The following is a 26064-nucleotide window of genomic DNA, read 5'->3' on the forward strand; positions in this document are numbered from 1 at the left end:
AGATGACGGGTTGGAACATGTAAGTTCGGAGGAGGCTGATCAGATCGGTGAAGATCGAGAAAGTATTTTCATAACAAAGCCGGTAGTTAGTGAGACGACGTAGTGACAAAACCATGGTTATCGAAGGCTAGTGCAAAGAGCGGACAAGCGAAAATCTTGTACAATGTTTGTCTTTCGAAGTCCGGGAGCCTCTCTGGAGATAGTGGTACCGTGCAGGAGATGGTATAAGTTGGTACTCTAACATCAATGTGACTATTACTGGCAAACACCCAAATCTCTCCAAGTACCGGAAGTGTCTCCTGGCTTGTTACTCTGCGTCCACTGCACAGACATCCAGAGATGTTTATCGTCAGTCACCTGAGAGCCCTTACTGTAACCAGTGGTCTTGCTCCAAGGAGAAGTGTACTCGCAATAGGCTTTATTATAGATTGGTTCGAGGCAACACCCCTGCTGATACCACTGGTCGGCAGGAGTGCCGGGGCCGTTGTTGTAATTCCAGTATTTAGCGGTCCATAGTTGGCTGTTATGAATCACTGAGGAGCCACCTTTGTACTGTGACGGAGATGAGAGAGAGGGAAGATCGTGAAATGAGTGACGCTTACTGCGAGATCGTGCTGCCAAGGCTGATAGCCGTTGCACGAAACTTGATTGGGGTTGGCAGGGGGAACTTCCCACCGAGCGACAATATGCTGAAATGATATTGGCGCACATAACAAAGTCAAAGGAAAGCGGTGACATACCTTATCGTTGTCCCTAGGGATAGTGACTGCCCCCGTGGGTGCAAAGGTGGCAGCGAAGACGAGTGCGATAGTAATGAGTTTCGAGTACATGATGTGTTGAGACGAGGTTGGTCAAAAGTTGATGAGGAAAGCGAGCAAAAAATGTGATCCCTTTATACGCCAGTAAAGAACAGAGGGGCCTTACCCAAGAGCAGGAATGCTGTGTCATGCTAAGCGTACGGAGACACTCGAATGAATTGAGAATGCGCTGCAATGATCTTGGAGGGCATTCAGATCATATCAGCCAGGCTCAGATCTACGAGTGCCGTAGCAGTGTGTTGCGGCTCTCGAGTTTCACCTAGGAATGCTGTGTGAATACAGGAGCATGCAGTCAGAGAACCGGGATGAGTCCAGCGGGTGAGTACGAGGCAGTCTCAGATCGATCCGGCTGCCCCAGACATGTCAGTAACCGCTCGGGGAATAACAGTGTCCTAGAGAGAGCGGATCATTATGGTCCAAGCCTCGGCCGTCCTCAGAGAACAGGTGGACTTCATGTTGCTATTTAGTATCATGGAACGATTCATAGCTCTAAATCAAACCCCAGAAAATAGCCGAGCATCAACCAAGAATCTTGGCAACTTGAAGTTGGCAGATTCAATACATCTTGATTGGCGTGCACAGCGAAGTAGACACACTGCCCATGGTGGCCCGGACACCATGTGAATATCATGATACTTGAATATTAGGCCAGGAGAATAGTCAGGAGCTCAACGTTCATAAAAAGGCGGTACTGCACTGGTCTCAAGAGAGTTCGAAGGAAGGAGTCCATAACTAGTACCAAAGATGTGCAAACAGTGATCACATGATGGTCCGGTTTTGAGGGACTCGAGAGCTCCTGGGACCTGGACGCGTCTCACTGAAATTTGCCCCAGTTCAAGAAATAACGGACATGTACATGTTTTTTTTAAATTCAGTATGAAGGAAGGAACCGATATCCGTACATAGTGCCGTTTCCACGCGTGATTGTACTAGGTGACATGGGCCAAACATGCGATAGTAAGACAAATTGCAAGCACAGGTAAGTAGTAGAGGGGATTAGAGGTACATAAATGTGGAGATGGGGGTATATCGTGCATACAGGGTGAGACTCGAAATAATGGTGATGCATTACTGAGTGTCCTTCGAAGCTGTACATTGCGCCCTCATCCGCTCAATTTCAGCTCGCATCTGACAAGTACCATCAATCAAAGAAAACCTTATCTCCGGAAAATGCGTACCTCCTCGAGTTGACGATCGCGTTCCTCAAATTCACGCTGCTGCTCGGCATGAATCTGCAAGGACCAGTACCGTCAATCACTACGGCACAATCAAAGTAGAAAAGGGGGCCGCGGCAATGATAGCCATATCGCATCATGAAGCGCACAGAATAACATGGTCAATAGCAATCGCATTGAACATTGAAGCATACATGATACTACGCAGGCTGAGGATTAAATTCATGCAGGCACTAAACCAGATTGTTCAGCAAGAAATAAGCAGGTAGCGGGAAGGATAAAATATACAGTACAATGATGGAGCGCAGGAGAGCCATGGGATGAGAGGGAAAAAATAATATGTTGATATGGCCGACCCTTTCAGCAATGGGCCCGAGGAACCCCTTCAGCCCCACCCCAGCGAGTTTCGTGCTCGGTTCTATCGCCCCTTATCCCCGGGCCCATTTTGCACCTTCGAATACCTCTACAATGGCGGCCGTGGCCCCGCCACTGCTACGACTTCAAATCCACGGTCTGACAATCCATTGCAAGAACTGAGTCCACTATTTGTATCCGGCCTGCTTTGTGGTGGTAGTGGCAACTGCGGGAGGCAAGTCGGATATCGTGTTAGTGGCAGGTGGTATGCTCTGTGTTGCTTCGCAGGCCCGGGCTTGATGCATGACGTAAGTATTAGGAGGTCGAGAGGTTGTCTTTTTTCTCGGAGTCGCATGATAGTTCCTCTGCGTGAAAATGAGACAGTGAAAAGAACTTAGAAGGAGAACACACAGGCTTGGGCGCACATCCCGGGGGCTTGGGCCAATATTCAAGCTTGGGCACACATTCAGGCTTGGGCCTACCCAGACGTTGAACTTGGGGTCCCATCGTGAAAATGGGCTGCCAGTGCCCGCCACCACTGCGGAAACAACTTCTTAGTCGTACCCTAAATACAGCGAGATTCAATCGTGGAAGATCCCGATGGCAAAAGGATGTTTCTCAGAGGTAGGTGTATGGAAACCCCATGTATAGGGAAACACTCAGAACGGAACGGACAAAGCGTGGACAGGTCGTGGATTGACGGTACGGTCAGAAGTAGATAAGATACCAAGCAGCAGGATTATGAACCTATCAACCAACCCAAATATTCGCAAACAAGCTTTTGGTAAGCTGTGACGCTTGCTCGAAGGGTAATGCTTGAGTAATCGGCACAAGGTAAGAAGAGTCTTCCCACAACGCAATAGCCAAGCAAAAGTCTGGGTTGATTGGAAAAGAACTAGGGCTTCAGTACAAGGGTATACTACTTAAGTAGGTATTTAGTATGAAGCCCGTGATAAATAAGAAACAACAATCACAAGTCAAAATGGTATACGCGCTTCTCCGCTGTCATAAGCGCTCATCCGCTGTTCAGCTGATTTCGTCATCGTTATTTGTCAGCTCTTGCACGCCCTTCAAGCAACTTTCTTCTTCTTTTCAATAGCACGTGCGGAGGTTCCGTTCCCGCCATCAATATCCATCCCGAGCCCCTGTCCGGTACTGCTGGTACTAGCAGTTGAACCAGAAGCCTGAGCCAACGAATTATCGTTAGGCGCCTCCAAGGCGAGGTCCTGGTGAGCACCCTCCCTTCTGTCATGATGCCCACTAACCCAGCCCTTAGCTCTCTTGGACTTCCGGTCAGCGATTGCGCGATCCCTCCACTCCCTCTTGCGCTTAGTGGATTCCAACGACATCCACAGCGCTTCCTCCATCAGCTCCGCCCGTTGAGGCGTCAAGTAGCGCCCACCTTCTGGAATGCGCGCGTGCGCGGTTGGGTTGGTGGGCTGTGGGATGGATGGGAGGGGTCCAACTAGGTCATGGATGGTGGGTGCAGGACCAGATATCTGGGGCCCATTAGGACCAGCCAAGGTGAGTCTTTCTGGTAGGGTATTATTGAGCTGCTGATTGTTAAATGCCAGGACGAACTCGTCGTAGCCGATGGGGGTGCACAGCGAGGAGACCGTTCCCGCGCGCAGGTGAGTATCATGCTCGACGTAGAGCTTGACGATGTCGCTGACGAGTAGGAGGTTACCATCTCCTAGGGCATTAGGGATGGACCAGCGAGTGCCCAGTACGTGGGCGAGATACGGCATGGGAAGGATAACGGTGTCGACGCGAGGGGGTGTGGTTGCTGGGTGATCGAGAGGGTAATTGCTGGGGGAAAGGACTGGGAAAAGAGGTGAGTAGTTATACGCTGGGGAGATTTCAAATTGGAGGTGCCCTAGGAACACCTGGGGGCCTCCGGAAGGCTCTTCCCCGGTTCCGTTTCGTAGTTCTGAAACATTTTGTACCCCTAGCAGCGTGAAATATTCCCGAAGGGCGTCTAGCCCTTCGACTTTATCATATGTTAACCAAGTTTTGTCCCCCGCCTTCCATAAGACCTCGAACTTCGCGTCGGTTTTACTTCCCGAGTGTGAAATGATTCTATCGATCGCCCATTCCGGCTCAGAGTCTTCGAAGTCGGCTATCTGATTCTCAGCCCTCCCCGGAAACAATCTATCATCATTCGGTATGTGTATTCTTAAGTATGATGAATGATACACTGGGTGAACACCCCTCTGCTTCAGACGACTAGGTAAATCGAGCCGGAACGAGTTGTTCCCGAAATCCTCAATTATTCTATAAGGTCCGATGTACTTAGGGGTCAATTTCCTCGTGGTTCCCTTTGGTAAGGATATATTCTTTGTTGAGACATATACTAAGTCCCCTTTAGTTAGGGGGCACGCCCTTCTTTTCTTATTAGCCTCGTGCGTCTGTTTGACGCGTGCTCCTATCAACGCGTCGTGGGCCATCATTATGGTGGCCTTCATTTTCTGAGCAAACGCTCGAACGCCTGGGTATTCCGTCATTCTGGGATCTTCCCAGATCATTGCCCGTGGGATCCTGCCACTATTGGACTCGAACGGTGAGATCCCCGTTGATTCTGATTGTGCTATATTAATAGCAAACTCTATAGCTGGTAGTCGTGCTACCCAGTCATGCTGTTTAGGTCCGATACAAGACCTCAACATCTGGGTCACCGTACGATTCGCTCGCTCGGTTGCCCCATCCGTCTCTGGATGATACGCACTCGACATCTTTTGCGTCACACCGACCAGACGATTTAGGTTAGTCCAGAAGTTACTGGTGAACAACACGTCACGATCGCTAACAATTGCTTTTGGCAGACCATGGAGTTTATATATTTCTGCGAACACCAGCTCCACGACATCTCTCGCGGTGTAGTTAGTACGACTAGGTACGAGATGTACCATTGACGTTAGCAAGTCGATAACGACCGTTATAGAATCGTATTCCCCGTCTCTGTCGCGAGACAGGGGCATTGGCCCTACAAAGTCTATACTGATCGCTTCCCATGGTCTGGAAGCGACTGGTAGTGAGTGTAGCAGTCTGTATGGTCGTTGGTTAGATGGTTTGCTTTTCTGACAGGTCTTACAGGATGTGCAGAAGGCTCTCACATCCGCTACCATAGTCTTCCACCAGACGTGTTCCCTCAAATATGACAATGTTTTATCAGCCCCCAAATGGGCTAGTATGGAGTGCGCCTGGTCAATCACCACCTCAACCAGGCGCCTTCCATCCACCATTACATCAGGTATGCACAATGGTGTTCTGTCTTTGAGCTTGATCCTGACTAGCCCTTCAGATACCTCAAAATTGCGAAAGTCTTTTGGGGCTTCCAGGACCTTACTCAACATAGTGTCCTCCTGGTACCGGTCCTTCAGTTGGTTCAGTAGGTCTACTTCATGCGGATATGTAACTGGCAGAGCTACTAATTCGTCTTTGTTATTGACGGTTTCTTTAGCTTTGATGTCCTGGGCATCATCCCTCCCCTCCATTTGTTCGAGTGGGCGAGGCCCGCGCAGGACAAATCGGTCCTTGACCCGCCTGGCGAATTCTGCACTGGTCTCGGCTCGTCCAGACTCAGCAGGAGCCACTTTCGTTCTGGCGCCGCGTCCTACCACTGGGTGAGGTCCGTCATAGACCTCTTCGTTCCCAGAGCTACTGACTTCCCCTTTTCCAGAGGAACGCCCTGTTGAAATGAAACGCGCCATTGAAGTGGAACGTGCCACTCCTTCAGGATGGCCAACTCCTCCTTTCCCTGGTGAGTGCCCCATTGGAGTGGAACGCGCCACCTTGCCGGTGGTCTCAACAGCCGGAACTGTTGGCTGGGACGTTGAAATGGAACGCGCCGCGTCCTTCGAGGTGACGTCGCTCCCCCCCCTTGAAATGAAACGCGCCATGCGCTCAGCCACCCTTCCACTTCGTCGTGGGGTAACCGCGTTGGCCTCTTCGCCAACCAAGACGGGCATGGTGATCAATCCATCCGTCACTGGGGGAGGTACGCCCTCATCATAACTCACATACTCACTCCCTGCCCTAACCGTCCCAGGCGAGTCGAAGTTGTACATGCGCGAGAGCGCATCAGGTAGGACATTGAGCTCACCCTCCACGTATTGTACGGTAAAGTCGAACTCTCCCGTTTTCTCCAGCCACCGTGCTTGCCGCCCTGACACCCCTTTCTGGTTTAACAGGTGTATCAGACTTTTGTGGTCTGTTAGCCACACGAAAGGTGTGCCCTGCAAGATGTCCCGGTGACGCAACATCGTCTCCACCCCAGCCAACAACTCCTGTTCGTGAACAGGGTAGTTGCACTGGGCGGGATTCATCTTTGCTGAGTAGAAGGCCGCCACGCGCGCCTTCTTCCAGTCCTCACCCTGGGCTACAACCCCTCCAACACCAGTGGGGCAGGCATCTGTCATCATCCAGATGGTGGGCTTGCCTTCCCCGTATTCCAGAGGTACTCTGTGGTGAGTTGCACATGCTTCCACATGCTGTTTCACCTGATCAAAAGCACGTTGTTCAGTGTCTCCCCACCTAAACGGTACGGTATCCCCGCATACCGCAGATAATACCCCCAACGGCACGCGCACCATGAAGATGTTGTCGGCCAGGTATCCTACAGCCCCTATGAAGCCACGGCATAAGTCGCGATTGGTGGGAACTTTCCAGTTAAGTACTTTGTCAACTTTATCTGGATCCATACTAATTCCATCATCGTTCACAATGCGCCCCAGGATTTTCATTTCACTGCAGAGAAACTTGAGCTTCTTCTCGCTCAAGTAGAACTGCTCGTGCTCGAGGATCTTTATTACGGTGCGTACGTGTTTTACGTGGTCATCCAATGTGTCAGAATAAATGATAATGTCATCTAGGTATACATCTAGGAACACCCCTATATACTCCCCGAAGATATAGTTCATCAAAGCTTGGTAGGTCGCAGGGGCATTGCAGTCCCCCTGTTGCAGCACATGGCTTACCATGTTACCGTCTGGGGTAGTCATTGCTGTACGAGGTACGTGCTCCGGCACCACTCTTATTTGCTCGTATGCGTCCTGACCATCCATTAGGGACCGGTACAGCTTTCTCGCTACCCGCCTTAATATCCCCTCCATATCAGGGAGGGGGGAGGTAAGTTTCTTCGTGTTTTTGTTGCGCTCCCTCAAGTCAATAACTGTTCTGAGTCGATCCGTCCCAGGTTTGCGAATAAACAGCATCGGGACCGTATTCCCCGCACTAGTCATCTCCCAACGCCCCGACGCTAGGTACGATCGCCGTTTCTCAGCCCATTGTGGACGCATCGGTTCAGGGCATCGAGAAGGGCGCCATGGGTAGATTTTCCCCTCGTCTATTAGGGGTACTGTGTGGTTTATAACCCTTAACGGCGGTAAGCCTGTCTCTGACGCTTTGGCACACAATGGTTTTGCTAACGCTTTCAGATGTTCACACGCCTTATCCACCCTTTCGTTGTATACCTCTGCGGCACGCGATTCCAGCGTGGTCACCCCCTCACCTTTTAACGGCTGGGGTCGTATGCTCTCCAGAATCACACGAGGTGCGTTAAATCCTATTGTTACACTGTGCTGGTACAAAAATGGTGTACCCAATATTAAATCATAATTTTGCAGATTAATTACATCGAAGTACCGAGGGTAATCCACCCCCTGGTACTGAAAACGGACGCTAGTCCCATAATTTACCTTCGACCTCGACCCCTGGACCGCTAACTGAATAGTCAGGGGTTTTTCCAACACGGTGAGTTTCGCATGAATCTGTTCTGCAGTTGTTAACGACATAAAATCCGCCAGCGATCCTGTATCGATCAATGCCCGCGCAGGCCGGCCGTTGACGTGCACGACAACAACTATGGGTTTTGGTATTGCCCGTGCGAAGTCACGCGTCGTCGATGAATTGCGCTGTAGCGCTGGGTACGTGCCTTTTGTCACTTGGACTCCATTCACACTGACCAGCTGTTGGCCAGATACCGCGGGTGTCCTGCCCTCATATGCCTTTACCAACTCCCCAAGGTCTAGCCATTCGCCTAGAACCTTGGTGAGCTCCTGCTGGTCGGGCGTGGTTGGTTCGAAGAGCTCGGTAAGTCCAGCATACATCCATCCATTTACCACTAATAATTCGTTATTGACCTTCAGCGCGGTTCTTCGCAGATGACGAGCGTACCAGCGTGCCGGGTCCCACTCCCACTGACACACAACGCCCCGGGGTAATATTGCTTGGAAGGCAAGTGCATGGTCTACCACCTGGTAGCTACCGTCAGGCGTCCTCTGACAGCAGAATCGCCTCCTTGTCCGCGCGGATCTTCCGCCTTTAACCTTGGGGCAGTAGGTGTTTAACCACCAAACGATCCTTTCTGACATGGGGTCTCCCATCGCCTCCCGATAGTTAGTCCGTTCTCGGTCAGTCTGTCAAAGCCACGCTTTTTGGTGCCCACATGCTAACCCAAGGTGTATCCAGTACGCGCTATCCACCTTAAAGTGTGGATTCTCCAGTTTTTCCCTTGGAACTGCAAGGTGTATTCCACGGTCCTTGTGTAAGTGATCCACTATATTATATATCTCATCTGATTCTCTATAGACGTGGAACCGATCTGGGTCATCCCATTGTTGAGTAGGGTCTCCCAGTTCATCCCCAGGGTACTTAATGCCTTGCAGCAAATCCATGGCGCGTCTGGCAGTAGGATCTCGGATTCCTCCTGGACGGTAAGTCCCACTGGACTTGGGTGAGTTGCGTGGTTCTTCCTCCTCAAGGTATAGGTTTACTGATCCTAGATACAACTCGTCTTGAGTGGGCGAAAAGTCCGCGAGGGCCCGTAGACATTCTGTATCCTCGGGTTCAATATGAACTCCAAAACTGGGGACGCCAGGCGGCTTGTTGCTAGATAGTGAGTCTGCTTTAAATATGGTTTTCTTAGGGCAGTTTCTGGACAGGTGTCCAGTCTCTTTACAGCTATAGCACCGGCCCTCCGCACTCAGTTTCATCTTCTCTTCAGTAGATAGGAGGGCCATTTGTCTCCCCTCCCTCGGACGCTCCCATCCCTTAGAGCGGTTCTGGTGCTGTGTGGTGCCTCCCCCACCCGGTTTCCTAGGTGGGTATCCCCCTTTTTTCCTTCGAGTTTGGTCAAAGCGTGGTCCTACCCCCTTTGCAGGTATCACCGCCGAGCTATGTATAGCCGATGGTCGTTCTTTCTCCTTTCGCGAGGGTGCTCTGTCGCGTCCAGCGGGTACAGAGTGAGCAATCTCTATAATCTCTGCTGCCGCTTGTACTGATTTGAACGTTGATACCTCTGGGTTCAATTCTTTCTTCCAGAGTTCCCTCTGGATTTCGGGTTTTAACCCTGTCCACAGACGACTGACCCTATCACGCTCCTCAACATCGCTGATCATGTTCCAAAGTTCGTTTAATTCATATATGTAGTCCCTCACTGACTTGTCATTTTGAAAACAGCGCTTCAACTTCTCCCGCTGCTTCGTCCGAAAGTTAATCGGGAAGCAGTAGTTGAACAGTTCTGTAAAGAACCCCCTCAGGCGCCATCGGTAAGGGTCTCCCGATACCTCTCTAATGTAAAACTCATGCGCTTTTCCCTTTAGGAAGTGCGCTAGCACGAACACCTTCTTTTCAGATTTCACCTTGCCGTCCTCCACATACGCGGTGCCCTCAGTAATAAATCTGTGGAACGCTCTGGAGTCCACTGTCCCATCATATACAGTTGGGGGAATCGGCTTTAAGGTAGTTCTAGTCTTTTTAGACTTCTTAGTCTTACTTCGCTTCTTTCTAGAACCCCTTCTCTTCCTACGTGGATTCTCGCTATTACTCGACGAACTCGCGCTCTCAGATGACTCCGATTCATCCGATGACGACGACGACGACGATGAAGAGTCGTCTGGATCGTCGGAGTCAATTCTCCCAAGGGCTTTCCCAATGTAAGATTCCGGTGCTACTTGATGCACCGGCTCCATGGCTTGAGGCGTTCTGATCCTCCCCCTAGGTTCTTTCGAGGGTTGTACAACCTTATCAATCATTGATTGCACTGGGTCGACGCCCCCCTTTCTCACTGGTCCTTGGCGCGTTGCCTCCCTTCGAGGTTTCGAAGGTTTGGGTCTGCCTCGACTAATCGTGTCACGCAGTCCTCCTTCATACTCCTTCCTGACACGATCTTCGGCGGCTTGCACCGCCGCCTTGATCATCTGTCGCAGGGCGTCAGGTATGTTACCCTCCTCTTCCATCCCTAGGGATTCTTGCTGGGTGGAACCTCCCTCCTGGGTATTGGGTAAGTCCCTTCTTGCTGACTTCATTGCTTTATAGGAAGCCAAAGCCGCCCTCTGAGCCTCCAACTCATACTCCGTTCCATCAAGGTCCAACCCCCCCCCAATTTCGGGGATCAGGCCCCTTTCCTTTAGACGGACCTGCCTCGGGTGACTCATTATCCCATGTCACCCGAGTGGTATGCCCTCGTCGGATGGAATTGTCTCGTCGAGACATATTGTCTCGATCAGCCTCGGTGAGTCTTTCCTCCGCTCTACTGATTGCCTTCCGTTGTTCTGTAGTTAATGCCTCGGGTTTCTTGGCCCGTTTTCCAGTGCGTTCTCGCAGGTCGCGATTCTTTTTCTTCGCGACTGTTATCCACGGCGGGTTGTTTTCATCGCCGGGCTCACTGGTGGATTCGTCTTGTTCACTCGCTGTTTCATAAACGGCGATTGATTTATCAAGAGGTAAATGTACACTAAAGTTCTCAGGGGTATCTACAGCACTGATAGCTGATAGTTCTATCTCCCTGCCAGTCCACAGATCTGGCGAGGGGGTTCTCGTTCTGACCACATCGCTGTACAAGCGAATGGGCTCAGGAACGGTGGTATCATCACTGGGCGCCTCACAGGACGCCTCAACAGAGGTAAGTGACGACGGTTCGACAAGGGGCTTCGTCTTATCGACGTTGGCCCCGTTTGTCGGCCGTCTTGTGCTATCTAACAGTTTAGCAACAAACTTATCAAAATCAGGACGTACCTCCGTGTTCTTTACAGGAGACGCGTTCGAATTAGCCCTGGGTCGGGCTGAACGGAGGTTATAACGGGTTCGGGTATTGTTTGACATTTTCACTGGTCGATGAATGTGGTGGGCCGGACCCGTCGTCGAAGTGATGTCGAATAGAAGTTAAAATAGAGAAAAGCTAGTAGAATAGACTTATTGAAGGCTAAAAAATATGTGACACTTGCTCGAAGGGTAATGCTTGAGTAATCGGCACAAGGTAAGAAGAGTCTTCCCACAACACAATAGCCAAGCAAAAGTCTGGGTTGATTGGAAAAGAACTAGGGCTTCAGTACAAGGGTATACTACTTAAGTAGGTATTTAGTATGAAGCCCGTGATAAATAAGAAACAACAATCACAAGTCAAAATGGTATACGCGCTTCTCCGCTGTCATAAGCGCTCATCCGCTGTTCAGCTGATTTCGTCATCGTTATTTGTCAGCTTCGCCACATAAGCCATCCACCGTGGGTAAGTAGTAGAATCAATTAATTTACATGTGTTCATCGATCATCACTGATCGCGGAATTTTTCAGCAGGTCTGTCACTGGAATCCATGTGTGAGCCTCGGAAGAGGGGCTACTTAGTCCAATGGGTAAAATGTAGAACGAGGAACTTGCGTTCTACGTTCTGCAAACACTTGAGGAGGCTCTGAATCTGACATGCCCAATCGTCGAAGGAAGTTGGTTACTATAGAGCTAATGGCTTTGTTTCCTTTGAATTTTAAAGACATGGCAAGTTGACTGTCAATGTTTTGCTCAGAGCAATTGCAAGGCCCCCCCTGGTCGTGGCCGCATCGAGGATGATGACATCTATTTGGCCGCATCCGGATTCCGTTCTACTACGGCCATTCTGGACCTGCGTTTCTTTCCTCCTTACCATTAATGCGGCTAGGGAATATACTTATCCCTTTAGTCGTACAACAAGACAGGAGCAGAACTGCCTTGCTGGTAATGTGGTTGATCAGGTCGTTACCCACCCAACGGAATCCGACTGGTATCTGCAGAGCCATATCGGTCTCCTCGCCACGAATCGCCCTGCGCACTATAGTGCTCTCTACGATGAGAATGAAATCAGGTGAGCTTACCTTCTTGCTCCTAAGGAATAATGGCCTTTTCTGATTCTTAGCTCGACTCAGCCCATGCTAAGGGCGCCTAGGAGGCGTACAAAGTATTCAAGTCTTTGCATGCCAATAACAAGCTTGGTGTACTTCTCGTGAACATTACCACCTTGCCTGCCTGATTACCCGAAAACAAGATACTGTTATTTCGCACTCACTCGTACGATTCTTCATCTGGCTCGATGGCGTTTCAAATTCTTCTTGCCTTGTGTCACCCAATCTCATTGGTCACTGATCTGCACCACTCTGTAAAAACGGCGTACAATGCACGAATACCATTGACACCCGTATTACTTGACGTGTATCAGAGACAGATGTGACTGCGAAATTTAAGTCTTGCCGCAACATTTGTTGCAGTGAGACAGAGATGACGAGTTCGAACAAAATCCGAAGGAGGATGATCAGATTGATGAAGTGTGGTACGGTGTGTGCAATGAAATGAAAAGGTTAGATCAGTGACTCGTAAAAGCAAATAAACAGAGAAAAAAATGTAGCCATGATGTGCTTTTGATGATGGAAATAGAAAATAGTAAAGCTCCTAAGTCACAGAAAGATACACTACCGGCAACCGACATGTCGCATACACGGGCTACTCTCCAAGAGTATTTGGTTATCCATCCGCGAAGCCGTGGACTTGTCCTATAGCCAAACCTTCGTCAGAGTCTTCCGCAGCTTATTCTCTGTGTGTATGGTCACAATGTTAGGCGTAGTAACCTTGCGCCAGCCAGCAAATGGGTTACGGGGATCAGGGCGAAGCAACACGCAGAGATGTTCCTGCTTTGGCTGTAGAATACCATCACCACTCGCATCGTAGCACCAGTAGTCCACAACTCCTGCAGTATAGCTGGAGTACGCATCAGTCTGGACGTCCATAGTGCCAAACTTCTCGTAAACGGTTGTCTCCTGTTGTGACAAGTCAACGAGAAGCACATGAATTTGTAGACCGCGTTTCGTCATGACGATGTTCTGATCGCCGCGCCACACTGTGGATGGCAGAAGAGCGTCGTTGCTGTCTATTGGATTGAGGGGACGGTAACATCTCGGCGATTCCGGGAACGCAGCACTGTCGGATGAACTTGCTCCTGCCCAAGCGAAGATCTGCCATTCATCGCATTTCTGTATGATTGCCTCCATCAACCTATAAAACGCCCGTTTTCCCTCTCCATATGCTACCATCATGCTCACGTCGAAGATTCCGATGAGAGAGTAAGCGACATCTTCGATACGCGTGGTTGTCCGAGTAGAAGCCCACATCATTTTCTCGTGGACGTTGTTTGTGCCTGGCTGAAACTGACGTAGGTCATCGAGGGGTATCCTCGTAGCGCGCGAGAGCGCAGCCATGAGCTCCAAGTTTTCCTTGTCGTTGATGTTGCTGGTAAGCGGCAGCCAGTTGCTGCCGTAAAACTTCATCCTCCACGGTGCAAGCAGCTCTTGCAGAGTCCACCCGCGGGTGAACCACACATCTTCGTGGAGATCGTCAATCGAGGTGGTATCAGAGAGATATGCGATGCATATATGAGCACTACGATACCACTTGAACATCGACCGGATAGCTTCTTCGAGCTCGGTGCTGCTGTCCTTGTTGATACAGCACGTATCGGACCATGCCAACCGGCACCCGAACTCGCTGGCTTTCTCGCAAAACTTCACGAGTTTCTCGTAACCATACGGTTTGAACGATTTCAAGATGTCGTAGAAGGTAGGTTCGCCGCTGTCGAGCCAGCGGTGCGAGAGGACAGCGTACTTCAGAATATCCTTGACGATATCTTTGATCGCGTCCTCCCTCTCTGCTGTAGGGCACGATTCCCTCAACTCGACAAGACGAGCATGGATAGCCTCCTCCGTGATCAAAGTGGCATCTTTTCGGAACATCCGCTTCACCTCATTGCGGCCGACAAGCCTTTTGTCTGGCACGTAAAGGAGGTACGTAGGCAGTTCATTTTGCACATACGCATTGAATATGCCTATAACCTCGGGTATCCCAGACGCACTGGAAGAGCCCTGTCATCGACCATGAGTTGGGTGTGACACACTAGGAAGCAATACTAACCGGAATATCTGGACCACTCGTGTCGTTGGGGTCCTTGGGTGGAAGCTTGACCCTCAGGCCTCGGACGCCCAGCGTTGCCGGCTAGCGGAGAGTCAGATAGATGATATCAGCCAATACAACCTCATACAGTTATCTGTCCATGGGGGAAAATATCCCGGACATCGTTGATGACTTCTCGCTTCAACTTGTGGAATTTTGCCTTGCAAGACGCATTTCTACATGAGACGTTGCATTTTCTACTTTGGCAACGTCCCTCACCGTGAGCGCTCTTTGGTCATCCTCCTCCATGGTGATCTCCATCACTTGGTGCACAAGGTCCTCCAGGAACGTCATTTCTGTAACCTGTTGAATCGAGGCAAATACTCCGGTGAAGAAAAAAGGGAATGCTGGCCACACCGACAATTGCACTCCTCATTATACGTGTACACAGGAGGTCTCAAACCCTGTGTGTATAGCCCAAACCCTGACCCTAAACTCGCGATATTGCTATGCTGCAACATTGCATTAAGTTTCGAAGATTTACTCGTTGCGGAGGGCTTCGAATGGACCTCTGCTTGAAACTTTATCCAGAAACTTTAAGCTGTGTATTTTAAGGACAGCGAATTGCGCAATTAAGCCTAGTTAACCTTGGACATGTATTAGTTTGGTATCAAGCTACGTCCTTCATCATGATCACATTGCAACGCACCTTGGAAGTTACTGCTTCACCCCCTATGCGGCCATGGCCCAGATCTCCTACGGCTTTGGTCCGCGTGATCACATGAACCCCAAAACGTGTCGACTAGTCGTTTCGAGATCTGCACTGAATAGTAATTAAGAGCCAGAAGTCGAGAAAATGATTAAAGTGAGCTCCGACCCTTAAGACATGCAGAGTGTTCTAAGCAGTTGCATCAGTCGGATTCTTGCGCGATCTGCACCAGTTCAAACGGCACAAACCCTATTTCTCTGTTACGAAGATAAGGTGAATGGAAACAATGTTCCCGCAATTTGTTTAGCGAGTAGTCAAGCCAACATGTCTTCTCGGAAGCTTAAAGCATCTAAATATCACTGATATCAGAACAACATGAACCCCATTCACGGAACGACATGAGTATCAGTAAATGATAGATATCGATGTAGATGTGCATACCAAAATATAAAGCACACTCTTGATTACACTCCCACTCACGACTGAGCAGCCTCTCGGCTAGCGAGGAACGCGCCCATGTCTCTCGTTTTCCCTCTTGCACCCGAAAGCCCAACGCTTGGAAATCCCCTCAAGCCCCCTCCCTCGATAGCGTGTTCCGCATGCTCATGAGGGATGGGGGTTGGAGCAACAGCTGGCGACGCAGATATGGACTGAGTAGGAGTATGAGGTGCCGTAGACTGCGACGCTGTCGAAGACGAGTGGGGCGAGAAGCGTTTTGACTTTTTCGCTGGTTTAGGCAGTCGCATTTCGGTCTGTGGGTATGAGGGTGGGGCAGCTTGGGCTAGTTGGTGATGGTTGTAATGTATATTTGCATCTCCGTTGGAGACTGAAGCAGACGTCCGAGAGCGAGAATCTGAACCTGAACCACTCCAAACTGATTGGCGTTTTTTGCGGGTGTATAACTCCCCACCGAGGTCAGCATCGTCGGCGTCCTCGGAGCCTTCTCCCTCTCCGCCTATGGCTGCCAATTCTTCTTGCCCCCGTACAAACGGCCCGAACTCATCGGCTGGAAGCGAGGGTACCTGGGATTCCCCACTACCTTGGAACCCCTCGAAACCACTGCCTTCTTCAAGAGAGCCACCATTTAGTGAGAGCAGAGTAGACATGCGCTCTCGCTCCTTGCGCTCCTTGCGCCGTGCCTTCCTCTCTGCTTTCTGCCGTGCTTCCTCATCACGTCTCTGCTGCTCAACTTCTGCGCGGTCTGGAGACGACATGCGAGCGATAGTCGATGCATCTAGTGGTGCTGCATCCGAGTCTAGCGTAGATGAAGATACAGTGCCAAGCGCTCTCCTCCTCCATCCTCGTTCGTCTTCATCGTCCGAAAGGTAAATCGGTGGGCGGCCGAATAACGTGTACCCAAAGAGTGTCAGCGAGAATGCAGGGCGCTTTCGTGGTTTTCTCCGGGCGCCACCAATGTTTGAGTGCAGAGAGAGCGTTTCTATTTCTGTGTCTGTATCACATAAGAGCCCCTCGAGCTCGTTCGACGGCGACCTGTGGGTTCTGACGTCGCTGCGGGCGTTATCATTGGAGTCGGCAGGCACTGTGCCGCTAAAGCATGGCATGCACGAGGCAAGAGCAGCTCGTATACTGTCCTTGTAGGAGAAATTGTCTACAGCCATCAATGTGATCCAGACAGTTGTGGTGATTGTGTGAGGGTATAGTTTTCCAGTGCAAAGCTAGCGCAAAGTATATAAGTCAAGAAATAGGTTGCGCCGAAAGGTCGTGGTCACAGTTGTAGCGAACTCCGGCCAGCCACAGGCCGAAAACGCAGAGCAGCACAAACACGTGTAACGCGACCTATCACCTGAATTTGACTTCAATTGTTTCCGAACGGCAAGAAAACACCGCACTGCCAACAAAACTCAAAACAAGTTGAGTAGAAAAATACGACTGATCTTGTATGATAGTAAGTACTTCTCGTTGAACTAAACTGTGAGTACATTATACAAGGCGAGTGCGAACTTCCAAACCATCCACGCGAAGAAGAAAACAGAAGAGAACCATTACTCCATACCAGCCGAATCAGGGTCAAGTAAGCTGTTACTGGGTGGTTAGCTCTGTGAGTGAAATGCACAAGAAAAGCTCACCTATACTGCTTCATTAGGGAACACTCACCACCGTTCTCCAGATCGATGTTGTATGAGTAGAAGTAGCCCTCGGACGAAATGACCATGACCTGCGGTAGAGTTCTGAACTAGACATGAGACAACTAGGGCGGGAGCTAAGAAACGGATTGAATCATACCCGCTGAGAGCAACAATACATCTTGCTCCACTTGATGGCAGTCGCAAGAACGCAAAGTCGCGAGATGGTTCCCACATCTCGGTTAATGTGTTAGGGAGATATCCCCCAACTGAATGTGACAGAGTCTTGGTCATCGCCATCGACTTGCGACGAAGACTCATGCTGGACAACATCAGAAAGAAATCTAGACTGCGCGAGAATACAATCAACGTACGAAACACCGCTCTTCTTGCGTTCGTCGGCGAATGCTTCATAACCTCCATCCATCCCTGCAGACCCCTCCCTGCCGTCAATGGACTCGGGCGGGCTAGATAAGCCATCATTCTTCTTACTGGACGAGGACGGAGCTTTCTGGGGTCCAAGTTTGAATATGTGCACTGTGTCATGTGCCGAGCTGACAGCAAGCAAGGATGACACTACATTGAAGTTGATCGAATGTATCCGTGCCTCGCGGGTCCCCCGACGGAATTGGTATAATTTCTCTGCTCCAGGGATGCTCCAAACCCGGATGACGGTACCCTTGTCGGACGCAGTCGCAAGCATAGTACCTGTCGAATTAATGGAAAGGAAAGAGATTGGCGATTTGTGAGCCTGGATTACATTGGCGACTGTCAAGGAGCGTGTAGAGAACAGGAGAACGTCGCCAGATTGGTGACTAGAGGATGGTGCCTGTGACGTAGATGCCTGACTAGGCGATGGAGTGGTAGGAGAAGGTACAGGGGACGGATATGCAAGGTAGGAATTGTCAGCGGATGGTGAGAGGGCACATGTTGCTGGCATAGCTCAGCTGTAGATTTTTGGTGAGAGCGGTGGGTGGCACGCTCACCTTCTGGGTTGGGTGTGGTCTCTATGATGTGCAGAAGACGCATGTTTGATATGTCATAGATATATATTTCAACTTCCAACACAATGACGAGGGTTTTCCTGTTCAGTTTGACAGCAAGGATAGAGGAAGGGAACAGCAGTTCGCAGATCATGGATTGCCGCTGTAATTGTGAGGATATGACATTCCGCATTAATTGAATAGTTTAATGGATACGCGCCTTTGTATTGACAATCTGCAGTTTTCGCGGGCTGGACTGGGGTTGATCAGCGGCACCGACTAGCGCAATGAGTGAAGTGCAGAAGAGCATCTCGACGATGCCACGTGCTCCGTCATCTAAGCATAAGATGTTCCTGTCACTTCAGTGTCCACAACACCCGTAGAATATAAGACAAGGACGCACTCATCGTGTAGACTCTCCCGAACGGATCGCAATTGGTTATGCTGTAACCCTTCCGAGTTCCAACGGAAATGCACCTTAAACACACATTTTGAGCAAGCACTTCTTTGTGAGTCCAAGACTCACGAGAAATCCTGGTTGAAGTTAGCGAAGAGCATATTGGTGTTCGACTTCTCTGCCATGGTAGCGGAATGAGGCGTATGTAATGTGCTGTGGTTTGGCTCTGGTGGCAGCGTGACTACACTTTGCATTTCAAACAACTACAAACATCGTGATAGACTCGACCAAGTCCACAACACAAGTTCCTAAACTACTGGTAACACTGTTGCACTCTTTTTTTCGATATGGAACCGATACTGTTGATCGATGGAACGGAAGAGGGCGATTTATCCAACCTCAGGCCTCAGTCATCCGAATATACGTCTGCCGAGCTGCGGGAGCTGGGCTTGCGATTCTACAAAGAAGTCTGGAAAGAATTTTACGAATGGGAACCTAGGGAGTGCCAACAAATCATCGACGATTTCGCTGGCAAAAAACAAGTTCCTGGAGAAAGGGAAAAATATGACAAGATGATAGATCAGCTATTCGACCCGGCCCTTCAGGACTCGGAGATGCAAATCGACTTGGAGAACCCAAACCAACCTTCGCTGGTAGTGACCCAGTACGATGTCGATGGTCGAGGTATATCATACACATTAGAGGTGGAGGAGGTCTCCGTCGATACTACTTTTGAGGCCCATCCTCCTTACGAGTCTTGTCCACCAATCAATCAAAGCATTCGCTCTGACTCGCGCGAGACAGCTGCCTTCATTCCGTATGGCGACGAGGAGGACTTCCCTGTCATGGATTATCTAGACAGCTTTCAGTCCTTCGCGTGGCAAGAAGACTTTGATCCAGATTGTAAGCCATGATTACTTCCAACATGCTGAAACCGCCACTGGAGATTGCATTCCCAGTGGAAATGATCCAAATCGAAACTGTCCGCCGACTAAACAACATGTACGATATCTCAATAAAGGACATGGAACGGATGCACATTTTTTCGAAACCACTGCGTCAAACGTACAACCTGGGTCTTCTTTGGGAGATATCCCAGCGGTCAGCCCGCTTTATTAATGTCCTCGCGAGGGCACCCTCATTTTTTATGCAGAGATTTCCTCCGCTGGCCTGGTGGAACCGAGGATGATATTGAGGGGGCTACCGTCGAGCCTGCAGCTGATGATCTCAGTAGAAGGTTGTCATCCGTTCTTGCGACATTTTGTCCAAATCTTAATTGTTTGCGTACTCTGTGCACGACGCATAGTAAGTTCTACTATTTTTTTTGAATGTCTTTCATTCAGGTGGTCTACTAGCACATCCTCAATCTGGGTCGTTCGGAGGTGGTAAACCCAAGATGACCAGTCAAAGCATGCGACTCAGCGAAGGAGAGCCCTGCGGTGAAGAATGTTTCCGTCTAGTAGACGAATCTTACATGGTAGTCATTATTGTTGAGTATCCCATAACATTCATTCCTGATCCCCGCGGTCCTTAGGATAAATTCTTCTGGGAGAATGAATCCGATCTAGAGACATTGAGAACAATTTTATCAATCTCACCCGATCTATTCCCCTGCTACCTTGCAGATCTCTGCTTCAAACCTTGCCGAGAAGTAAACACGTTCACACGAAACCTACGCTGCCGATCTCACCTCTCTTAAGGTCTTTGTTCAACGATCTCACATATTTCCTGATAATATGGTGTATGATGATGACCCTGCAGATGATGAGGAAATCCACGCACGGAACAACGAAACAGGGAGAAAAGCCCGAAATCATCCTCTCGTTTTTGGTACTCCAATATTGTTTCTGTTGGGTGACTATGGATTCTGGCTCACAATCAATTGCAGAGGGAAAGAAAGATCATGCAGCATTCGTCTCGTGAGTTCCCCAATATGATCAAGCAGATAGAAATTATGGAATGCTTCGTGACGCAGCCTCGAGCCTTGCAATCATAAGGGTCCCTGTGAAAAGGAGCAGTGCGAATGCTCCCGCCAGAGACGATACTGCCAACTAGCTTGCCGGTGCGGTATAGAATGTCAGTACGGTCATGTCTCAATTCACGGTACAGGTCGGATTTTAAACGACTTCAGGTATTCGTCAGTATCCCGGTTGCAAGTGCAAATCATGCCAATTAAGGTGTCCGTGCTATCTCAATGATCGAGAATGTATGCCCGGGATATGCGATGGTTGCGATGCAAGGTAGGGTACGCCATTGAAATATGCTGTGAGGTGAACTGAACCCCCAGTTTAGAGGTCAGACTTCGTTATTAACAAGTTTAAGCGTGCGACTTAGTGCAAGTGACCTTTGATCAGGCTCAACCGACATGCCGTGTGATAACACAAAGCTTCAGCGAAATGATGTCAAGGTAAGGACGTCCGTCATCCCTGAGTTACGCTCACCACTAGTCAGGCGGTCGAGATCAGGCGGGCTGAACATGGCCTGGGAGCTTTCGCGGTGCAAAACCTTAGGACTGGCGATTTCATCGGAGGTGATGTCATTCCCTGCGCCATTAGAGCCCAATGGCTTATATTTCGGCTCAGACTACGTCGGTATGCTCTTAACGGGAGGCGACATCGACGATCTAGAGTACGCCTTCACACCATTGAACATCAGCCGAAACGTGCTCACTTCATGCAGGCCTGTTACCAAATACAGCGGTCGTAATTATTTTTTCGAGTTCTCAAAAGAGAATAGGCAGGAGATGCTTGATGCTGGCCCAGTCGGAAATGCGACCCGTTTCCTGAACCATGCGGCCCCGAAAGATGCCAACTGTGAAGCACGAGGTAAGTCCCAAAATGGAGCTACTTGTGCCCGTCAGCTGAATGATATGCACTCGAGTTCTTCTTGTCAATGGGGAGCATCACATCGGATTTTACACCAGTAAGGTTTCCTGACGGTGCATAGAATCGCTCTACTAATGGTATTATCTGAAGCTAAAAAAGTAGCTCGTGGAGAGGAACTTTTCTTGTGGTACGGTGATATTTACTGGCCGAAAGATCTGCAGACCGAGGGAGATAGTTCAGAATCATCAAGTGATTGATGCAGTAGGCTGAGCATTGCTTCTACTGTACGTAGAAAGAATATAACCGCCGCAATGCGGTCAGGATGTACGATTACAGACAGGCATACATAACCAAGGTCATGGTGTTATCATGGTGGGTTTTTGCGGGGCGAACACGACTTCAAGTGAACGATGGACTAGTCAGGCTGCACTGCGTTCTGGAGAGAACTGAGGAAGCTTCAGACCTGATCCGTCCGAACCCCGATGGGTCGCTCCGCTCCAACGAACACACGAATTCCTTCCTGTCGTTAGAGGTCCGACAATGGATATCGTTGCTCAAGAATATCTTTCACTATAGCATCTGCCGGTCACAGCCCTGGGTGGTATCCTGCACAAAAGTACATATTGACTACGAGATTACGGAATGACGTCAACCTTCTATCGTTTCATGGTGTATTTGGTTTGACCTCACATCTTTTACGGGGTGAGACCACCGCTGAGCACTGGTTAGCATTGCTGAGTATCCTGCTGGATGAGCGCAAGGGCTTTGTCAGAGCGAGCCTTAATCGAGCACTTGAAGGGCTTGGGGTGGCTACGAGTGCGTATGTTCAGAGCACCGTGGCCATGCCAAGATACGCAAACGTACCTAATCAAACCAGATGTGTGGTCAACTTCAGGGGTGATTTCAACGCCATTCTCGACAACCTTGGAAACATCAAACACGGCAAGTGACATTGCAGTGGTTATCCAGATGGACGCATCGGCGAGGTGCAGACCTGTATTTTCGAAAAGAAGCGTTAGAAATCTGCCTTGTTAGTCGGCACCCTCTGTGAGTTGTGCATACCTGGGCAGAGCCTGTGGAGCAGAGCCTTAGCATTTCATTCACAATAGCAGTGACTCAATATTCAATCCTTACCGTCTACCAAAACCGAAGCACACCGCGCGAGGGTCGGTCTCAGGCTCTTTTCCATCCTTGGCCAAGAAGCGCTCGGGGTTGAATTCCGAGGGGTTGGCATATGTTTGTGGATCATTGAGCATGAACCTGTCGCGATTAAAAGCGTTAGTATACTGGATACGCAACAAGGGAAACCTGAGTACCAACCATATGTTAGGTATTACCAAGGAGCCTTTGGGGATGTTATATCCATTATGGATGTCGTCCTCAATAACACTGTGGTCAGCTGTCATCGGGGTACTGTTAGTCGACTAAAGATTGTGATAAACTAGACACACACACCAGTAGGGATGACAACGTTCCAGCGGAGGACCTCCTTGGCAAGCGCCTCGATGTAGGGGAGGGAGGCGCGATCGGCGTACGAGGGAAGACGATCAGGGCCAACAACAGCATCAATTTCAGCCTGAGCCTTCTTCTGCACATCAGGGAAAAGTGTCATAGCCAGGAAGAATGAGTAGGTCGCAGAAACAGTCTGAACAAATAGGCGTTGGTCAAAAAATCTGATAGTTTCAAAAACGCAGAGAGGGGCCAACCGTGTCGGCACCACCGCTGAATAGGGATACAGCAGACCACTTCACATTGTGATCCTCTTCCACGGATAGAGTGTGGTCCTTCAACAGATCTGAGGCGAAAGACTTGGGGGCAATGCCAGCGGCCTGGAAATTGTCAATCTATAGGGCGTGGCTGCAATTTTACAAATCTCAGTCACCATCTGATCTTTGACGAACTCGTAGGGTGTAGCAGCCAACTCTTCGACAGTCTTACGGCATTCACGGGCTAGGCGCTTGAAGCCAGCACCAGGGAACCACTCCGGGAGCTTGGCCACTAAAACAGAGTCAGGCTATTGGAAGACAGCGACGAATTGTTGGGGTCTTACAGGATGGCAAGAAGTCAACTATGAAATCACCAGTAATGCCGTACCGCGAGAATTCGTCTAAAGAGCGTTCCGCAAGGTCAACGAGAGGATCGTTTTCATCCTTGACTTCATAACCATAACAAATGCGCAGAATGATTGCACCAGCGGTGCTATAAAAATTTCAAGATCAAGCGAACAGTACTACAAAACACATACTGTCGTAAATGTGCTTGCAATTGATCGGGTTTCGCGAGTACGCGCTTCAGGAGTCGGTGTGTCTCAATCTCCTCGATGGGGTAGTAAACAACCACGGCAGCACGACTGCCAAATACGCGATGGCAATTCTTGCGGAACAAGCGAAAGCGTTCACCATAACGCAGATAAGCCAGAGTTTGCCCATAGCCCATAAGTTCGCCACTCATAGGGACAAACGGACGGTCAGAGTACAAAGAACTCTTCCTGTCCAGGATTTCCACTGTAGTTTTGACAGAGTTCAGCACGAAGATGTGCTGACCCAAAATATTTATGTGCGTGATATCACCTGCACGCAAGGGCGTTAAAATGCACGATTTTGGAAACACGGGAGGCTCTCACCATACTTCTTGCCCCACTCGGCGAAGGTGAGCCAGGGCTTGACGTGAGGTAAGTCTTGGATGTTTCCGATGAGAGGCAGCCCTGGAGGACCAGGGGGATACAATGCACGATTCTTCTTGGCAGATACCTGCTTCAACAGATACACTCCGACACCAGCAAGACATAGGTACAGCAAAGTAACGCCAGTGAGTGTCGACATGGTCGATTAGCAGAAGATGAGCGCTAGAGCGACAACAGATATGTCAAGCGCTCGGGGTTATTAATGTTAACCGGATGGACATCTTATATCTCTGCTGAATTGTGCTGGACAGTCGGATGTACGGGGTCTGCGACTGCGCTTTGGCAGCACAGTAGGCGATTTTCCATGCGTTATTAATGCAATAGGTCAAGCAAGATCCTGCTGGCATGATGTCACCAGCATGAAAATCTATGAAAACGAACGTTCAACGACGCACTGTGTTTCTCGATGAAGCTCTTGAATATCGCTTCATGTAATGCGCCATTAACGCAATAGGGTGCAGCTGGCACAAAGATGACATTGGGCAATAAACCTTGTCGCTTAAGCTTGGTGTATCATGATTCAAATCATCCGTTGATTTAGCGTGAGATGCGCTGAGTGTGACTCGAACCCTGAGGGTTAACTAACTTGGCCAGGGCAGCATCTGGCAGCCCAGCAACTAGGCTCCCTCCCAACGGACGTTTCGAGGGCGGCGCACCGTGGAGGTCCCATCCCACTTTCTAGGACAGTTGGCAAATGCAGCGGCATCCTCCCAACCGCACCATTCAAACACCAAATTTCCCAGACTTCTCCCTGTCTGATGCGTGCGTACGCGTCCGCTCAGTCTGGACCTATCGCCCAGTCCGGTGTGTACTTCTTGGATCCATACATCCGCTGCCTTGTTGTTGAAGCAGGTCGTGGGACTTCCTGCATGAAACAGTATCAGGCACTCCCGGGGCAGGACAATTGCAGGACCTGTTGTACCATACGCATACACCATTATTTTATGATACGCATTTCGCACTCTGCATTAGTGTCTATGCATCGTGACATATGTAGTATAACACAAGCGGATAAGAGATCATGAGCCGTCAGAGTCTAGCCTCCTTCGAGTGGCCTCCGACTTCGTCGTCGCGATCGTTTCATAGACCCCCACCCCAACGTCCACAGCGCCGAAATCAAAGCATATGGGGGGGAAAGCCAACTAAGCCGCCACGACCATCCAACTTTCCGTTCTAACTTCACAAGACACAAACGAACTTGCTCTTCAAGATCTTGTAAGGTGCCAGAATTATCAACGACGATGTCGGCATACTGCACTTTCTGCGCTATGGGAAGCTGCGAATTCAGGCGCGCTGAAGCGTCTTCGCGGGATGAATTGTCGCGCGCCATGAGCCTCTGAAGTTGAACGTCTGCTGAACTGTGGTGGGTAATAGATGTGGATGAGAACTAAAAGATTTCAAGGATAAACGTACCAGTAGACCACGATGACTTTCCCCATCCATTTCCACAGCCCTCCTTCTATTAGAAGAGGGACGTCCACAATGCACAATTTCTCTCCTATTAACCAGCACCAAAACACATTCCGAAGAATTGCACGCGAGACAGCAGGATGAATGATAGAATTCAATTTCTTCCGCTTCGCTTCGCTGTTGAAGATGATAGCACCGAGTTTCTTTCTGTCGAGGGTGCCATCTTGGAGCAACACCTCAGAGCCGAAGTATGCGACGATTTGAGCGAGCCCTTTGGTTCCAGGTTGCACGACTTCTCGTGCAAGGACGTCCGCGTCGATGACTGGAATTTGTCGGGACTTGAGTAGGTTGGACACAGTGGATTTGCCCGTTGCGATGCCCCCGGTGAGGCCGACAACTGGGATTCATTCAGGAATCAGCGGGGACATTAGTATAGAGTCCAA

The 26064-nt window shown here is 49.8% G+C and overlaps 8 protein-coding genes across 8 annotated transcripts; 1 reads left to right on the forward strand and 7 right to left on the reverse strand.

Moving 5' to 3' along the window:
- Positions 1-48: 48 nt before the first annotated feature.
- On the reverse strand, positions 49-1029 carry DEU56DRAFT_336703 (uncharacterized protein). Its single transcript, XM_041345734.1, has 3 exons — positions 741-1029; positions 603-689; positions 49-552 (listed from the first exon to the last, which is right to left on the reverse strand). The coding sequence occupies exons 1-3, from the start codon at positions 828-830 to the stop codon at positions 256-258; spliced, it is 474 nt and encodes a 157-aa protein (XP_041208828.1). The 5' UTR covers positions 831-1029; the 3' UTR covers positions 49-255.
- Positions 1030-3137: 2108 nt separating this feature from the next.
- On the reverse strand, positions 3138-4154 carry DEU56DRAFT_802102 (uncharacterized protein). The gene has a single exon (XM_041353175.1). The coding sequence runs from the start codon at positions 4093-4095 to the stop codon at positions 3418-3420; it is 678 nt and encodes a 225-aa protein (XP_041208829.1). The 5' UTR covers positions 4096-4154; the 3' UTR covers positions 3138-3417.
- Positions 4155-13140: 8986 nt separating this feature from the next.
- Positions 13141-14373, reverse strand: DEU56DRAFT_736136 (heterokaryon incompatibility protein-domain-containing protein; the record flags this gene model as incomplete). Its single annotated transcript, XM_041348488.1, has 1 exon — positions 13141-14373. One exon carries the CDS (start codon positions 14371-14373, stop codon positions 13141-13143), a length of 1233 nt encoding a protein of 410 aa, XP_041208830.1.
- An 887-nt stretch (positions 14374-15260) lies between these two features.
- DEU56DRAFT_336786 (uncharacterized protein) lies at positions 15261-17000 on the reverse strand. The gene is made up of 3 exons (XM_041345735.1): positions 15681-17000; positions 15488-15598; positions 15261-15428 (listed from the first exon to the last, which is right to left on the reverse strand). Exon 1 carries the CDS (start codon positions 16856-16858, stop codon positions 15716-15718), a length of 1143 nt encoding a protein of 380 aa, XP_041208831.1. The 5' UTR covers positions 16859-17000; the 3' UTR covers positions 15261-15428; positions 15488-15598; positions 15681-15715.
- A 40-nt stretch (positions 17001-17040) lies between these two features.
- Positions 17041-18950, reverse strand: DEU56DRAFT_802114 (WD40 repeat-like protein). The gene is made up of 8 exons (XM_041353176.1): positions 18833-18950; positions 18710-18783; positions 18527-18642; positions 18310-18469; positions 17698-18256; positions 17484-17645; positions 17327-17428; positions 17041-17276 (listed from the first exon to the last, which is right to left on the reverse strand). Exons 1-8 carry the CDS (start codon positions 18886-18888, stop codon positions 17243-17245), a joined length of 1263 nt encoding a protein of 420 aa, XP_041208832.1. The 5' UTR covers positions 18889-18950; the 3' UTR covers positions 17041-17242.
- Positions 18951-18963: 13 nt separating this feature from the next.
- Positions 18964-22034, forward strand: DEU56DRAFT_886843 (SET domain-containing protein). The gene is made up of 15 exons (XM_041356205.1): positions 18964-19606; positions 19663-19804; positions 19857-20008; positions 20059-20180; positions 20238-20354; positions 20404-20533; positions 20592-20622; positions 20679-20779; positions 20835-20943; positions 21056-21110; positions 21155-21233; positions 21286-21331; positions 21383-21528; positions 21584-21625; positions 21679-22034. Exons 1-15 carry the CDS (start codon positions 19051-19053, stop codon positions 21783-21785), a joined length of 1935 nt encoding a protein of 644 aa, XP_041208833.1. The 5' UTR covers positions 18964-19050; the 3' UTR covers positions 21786-22034.
- Positions 22035-22262: 228 nt separating this feature from the next.
- DEU56DRAFT_944967 (cytochrome P450) lies at positions 22263-24628 on the reverse strand (the record flags this gene model as incomplete). Its single annotated transcript, XM_041358994.1, has 11 exons — positions 24152-24628; positions 23774-24098; positions 23579-23727; positions 23411-23526; positions 23235-23357; positions 22978-23173; positions 22849-22927; positions 22663-22788; positions 22591-22601; positions 22393-22522; positions 22263-22338 (listed from the first exon to the last, which is right to left on the reverse strand). Coding segments are annotated over exons 1-11 (1530 nt in total), but the record flags the coding sequence as incomplete, so codon positions are not given.
- A 144-nt stretch (positions 24629-24772) lies between these two features.
- Positions 24773-26019, reverse strand: DEU56DRAFT_802139 (dephospho-CoA kinase-domain-containing protein; the record flags this gene model as incomplete). The annotated part of the gene is made up of 2 exons (XM_041353177.1): positions 24773-25569; positions 25625-26019. Coding segments are annotated over 2 exons (717 nt in total), but the record flags the coding sequence as incomplete, so codon positions are not given.
- Positions 26020-26064: the final 45 nt, after the last annotated feature.

Source organism: Suillus clintonianus (assembly GCF_016758775.1).
Source record: "Suillus clintonianus strain FC179 chromosome Unknown DEU56scaffold_32, whole genome shotgun sequence".
In the NCBI taxonomy this organism is placed as follows: domain Eukaryota; kingdom Fungi; phylum Basidiomycota; class Agaricomycetes; order Boletales; family Suillaceae; genus Suillus; species Suillus clintonianus.

Bases quoted from the DNA above. Each gene is read 5' to 3' on its own strand.
- DEU56DRAFT_802114 (XM_041353176.1), bottom strand. From the start codon at position 18,888: ATGGCAGAGAAGTCGAACACCAATATGCTCTTCGCTAACTTCAACCAG. The intron at 18,643-18,709 runs GTGCGTCCTTGT...TCTTATGCTTAG, and splicing joins CGGGAGAGTCTACACGATGA to ATGACGGAGCACGTGGCATC. The intron at 17,646-17,697 runs GTACGTTGATTG...GATGTTGTCCAG, and splicing joins CGCAAGAAGAGCGGTGTTTC to CATGAGTCTTCGTCGCAAGT.
- DEU56DRAFT_336703 (XM_041345734.1), bottom strand. From the start codon at position 830: ATGTACTCGAAACTCATTACTATCGCACTCGTCTTCGCTGCCACCTTT. The intron at 690-740 runs GTATGTCACCGC...ATATCATTTCAG, and splicing joins TCCCTAGGGACAACGATAAG to CATATTGTCGCTCGGTGGGA. The intron at 553-602 runs GTAAGCGTCACT...TCTCCGTCACAG, and splicing joins CTTGGCAGCACGATCTCGCA to TACAAAGGTGGCTCCTCAGT.
- DEU56DRAFT_336786 (XM_041345735.1), bottom strand. From the start codon at position 16,858: ATGGCTGTAGACAATTTCTCCTACAAGGACAGTATACGAGCTGCTCTT.
- DEU56DRAFT_802102 (XM_041353175.1), bottom strand. From the start codon at position 4,095: ATGCCGTATCTCGCCCACGTACTGGGCACTCGCTGGTCCATCCCTAAT.
- DEU56DRAFT_886843 (XM_041356205.1), top strand. From the start codon at position 19,051: ATGGAACCGATACTGTTGATCGATGGAACGGAAGAGGGCGATTTATCC. The intron at 19,805-19,856 runs GTCAGCCCGCTT...TTTTTTATGCAG, and splicing joins CTTTGGGAGATATCCCAGCG to AGATTTCCTCCGCTGGCCTG. The intron at 20,181-20,237 runs GTAGTCATTATT...CGCGGTCCTTAG, and splicing joins TAGTAGACGAATCTTACATG to GATAAATTCTTCTGGGAGAA.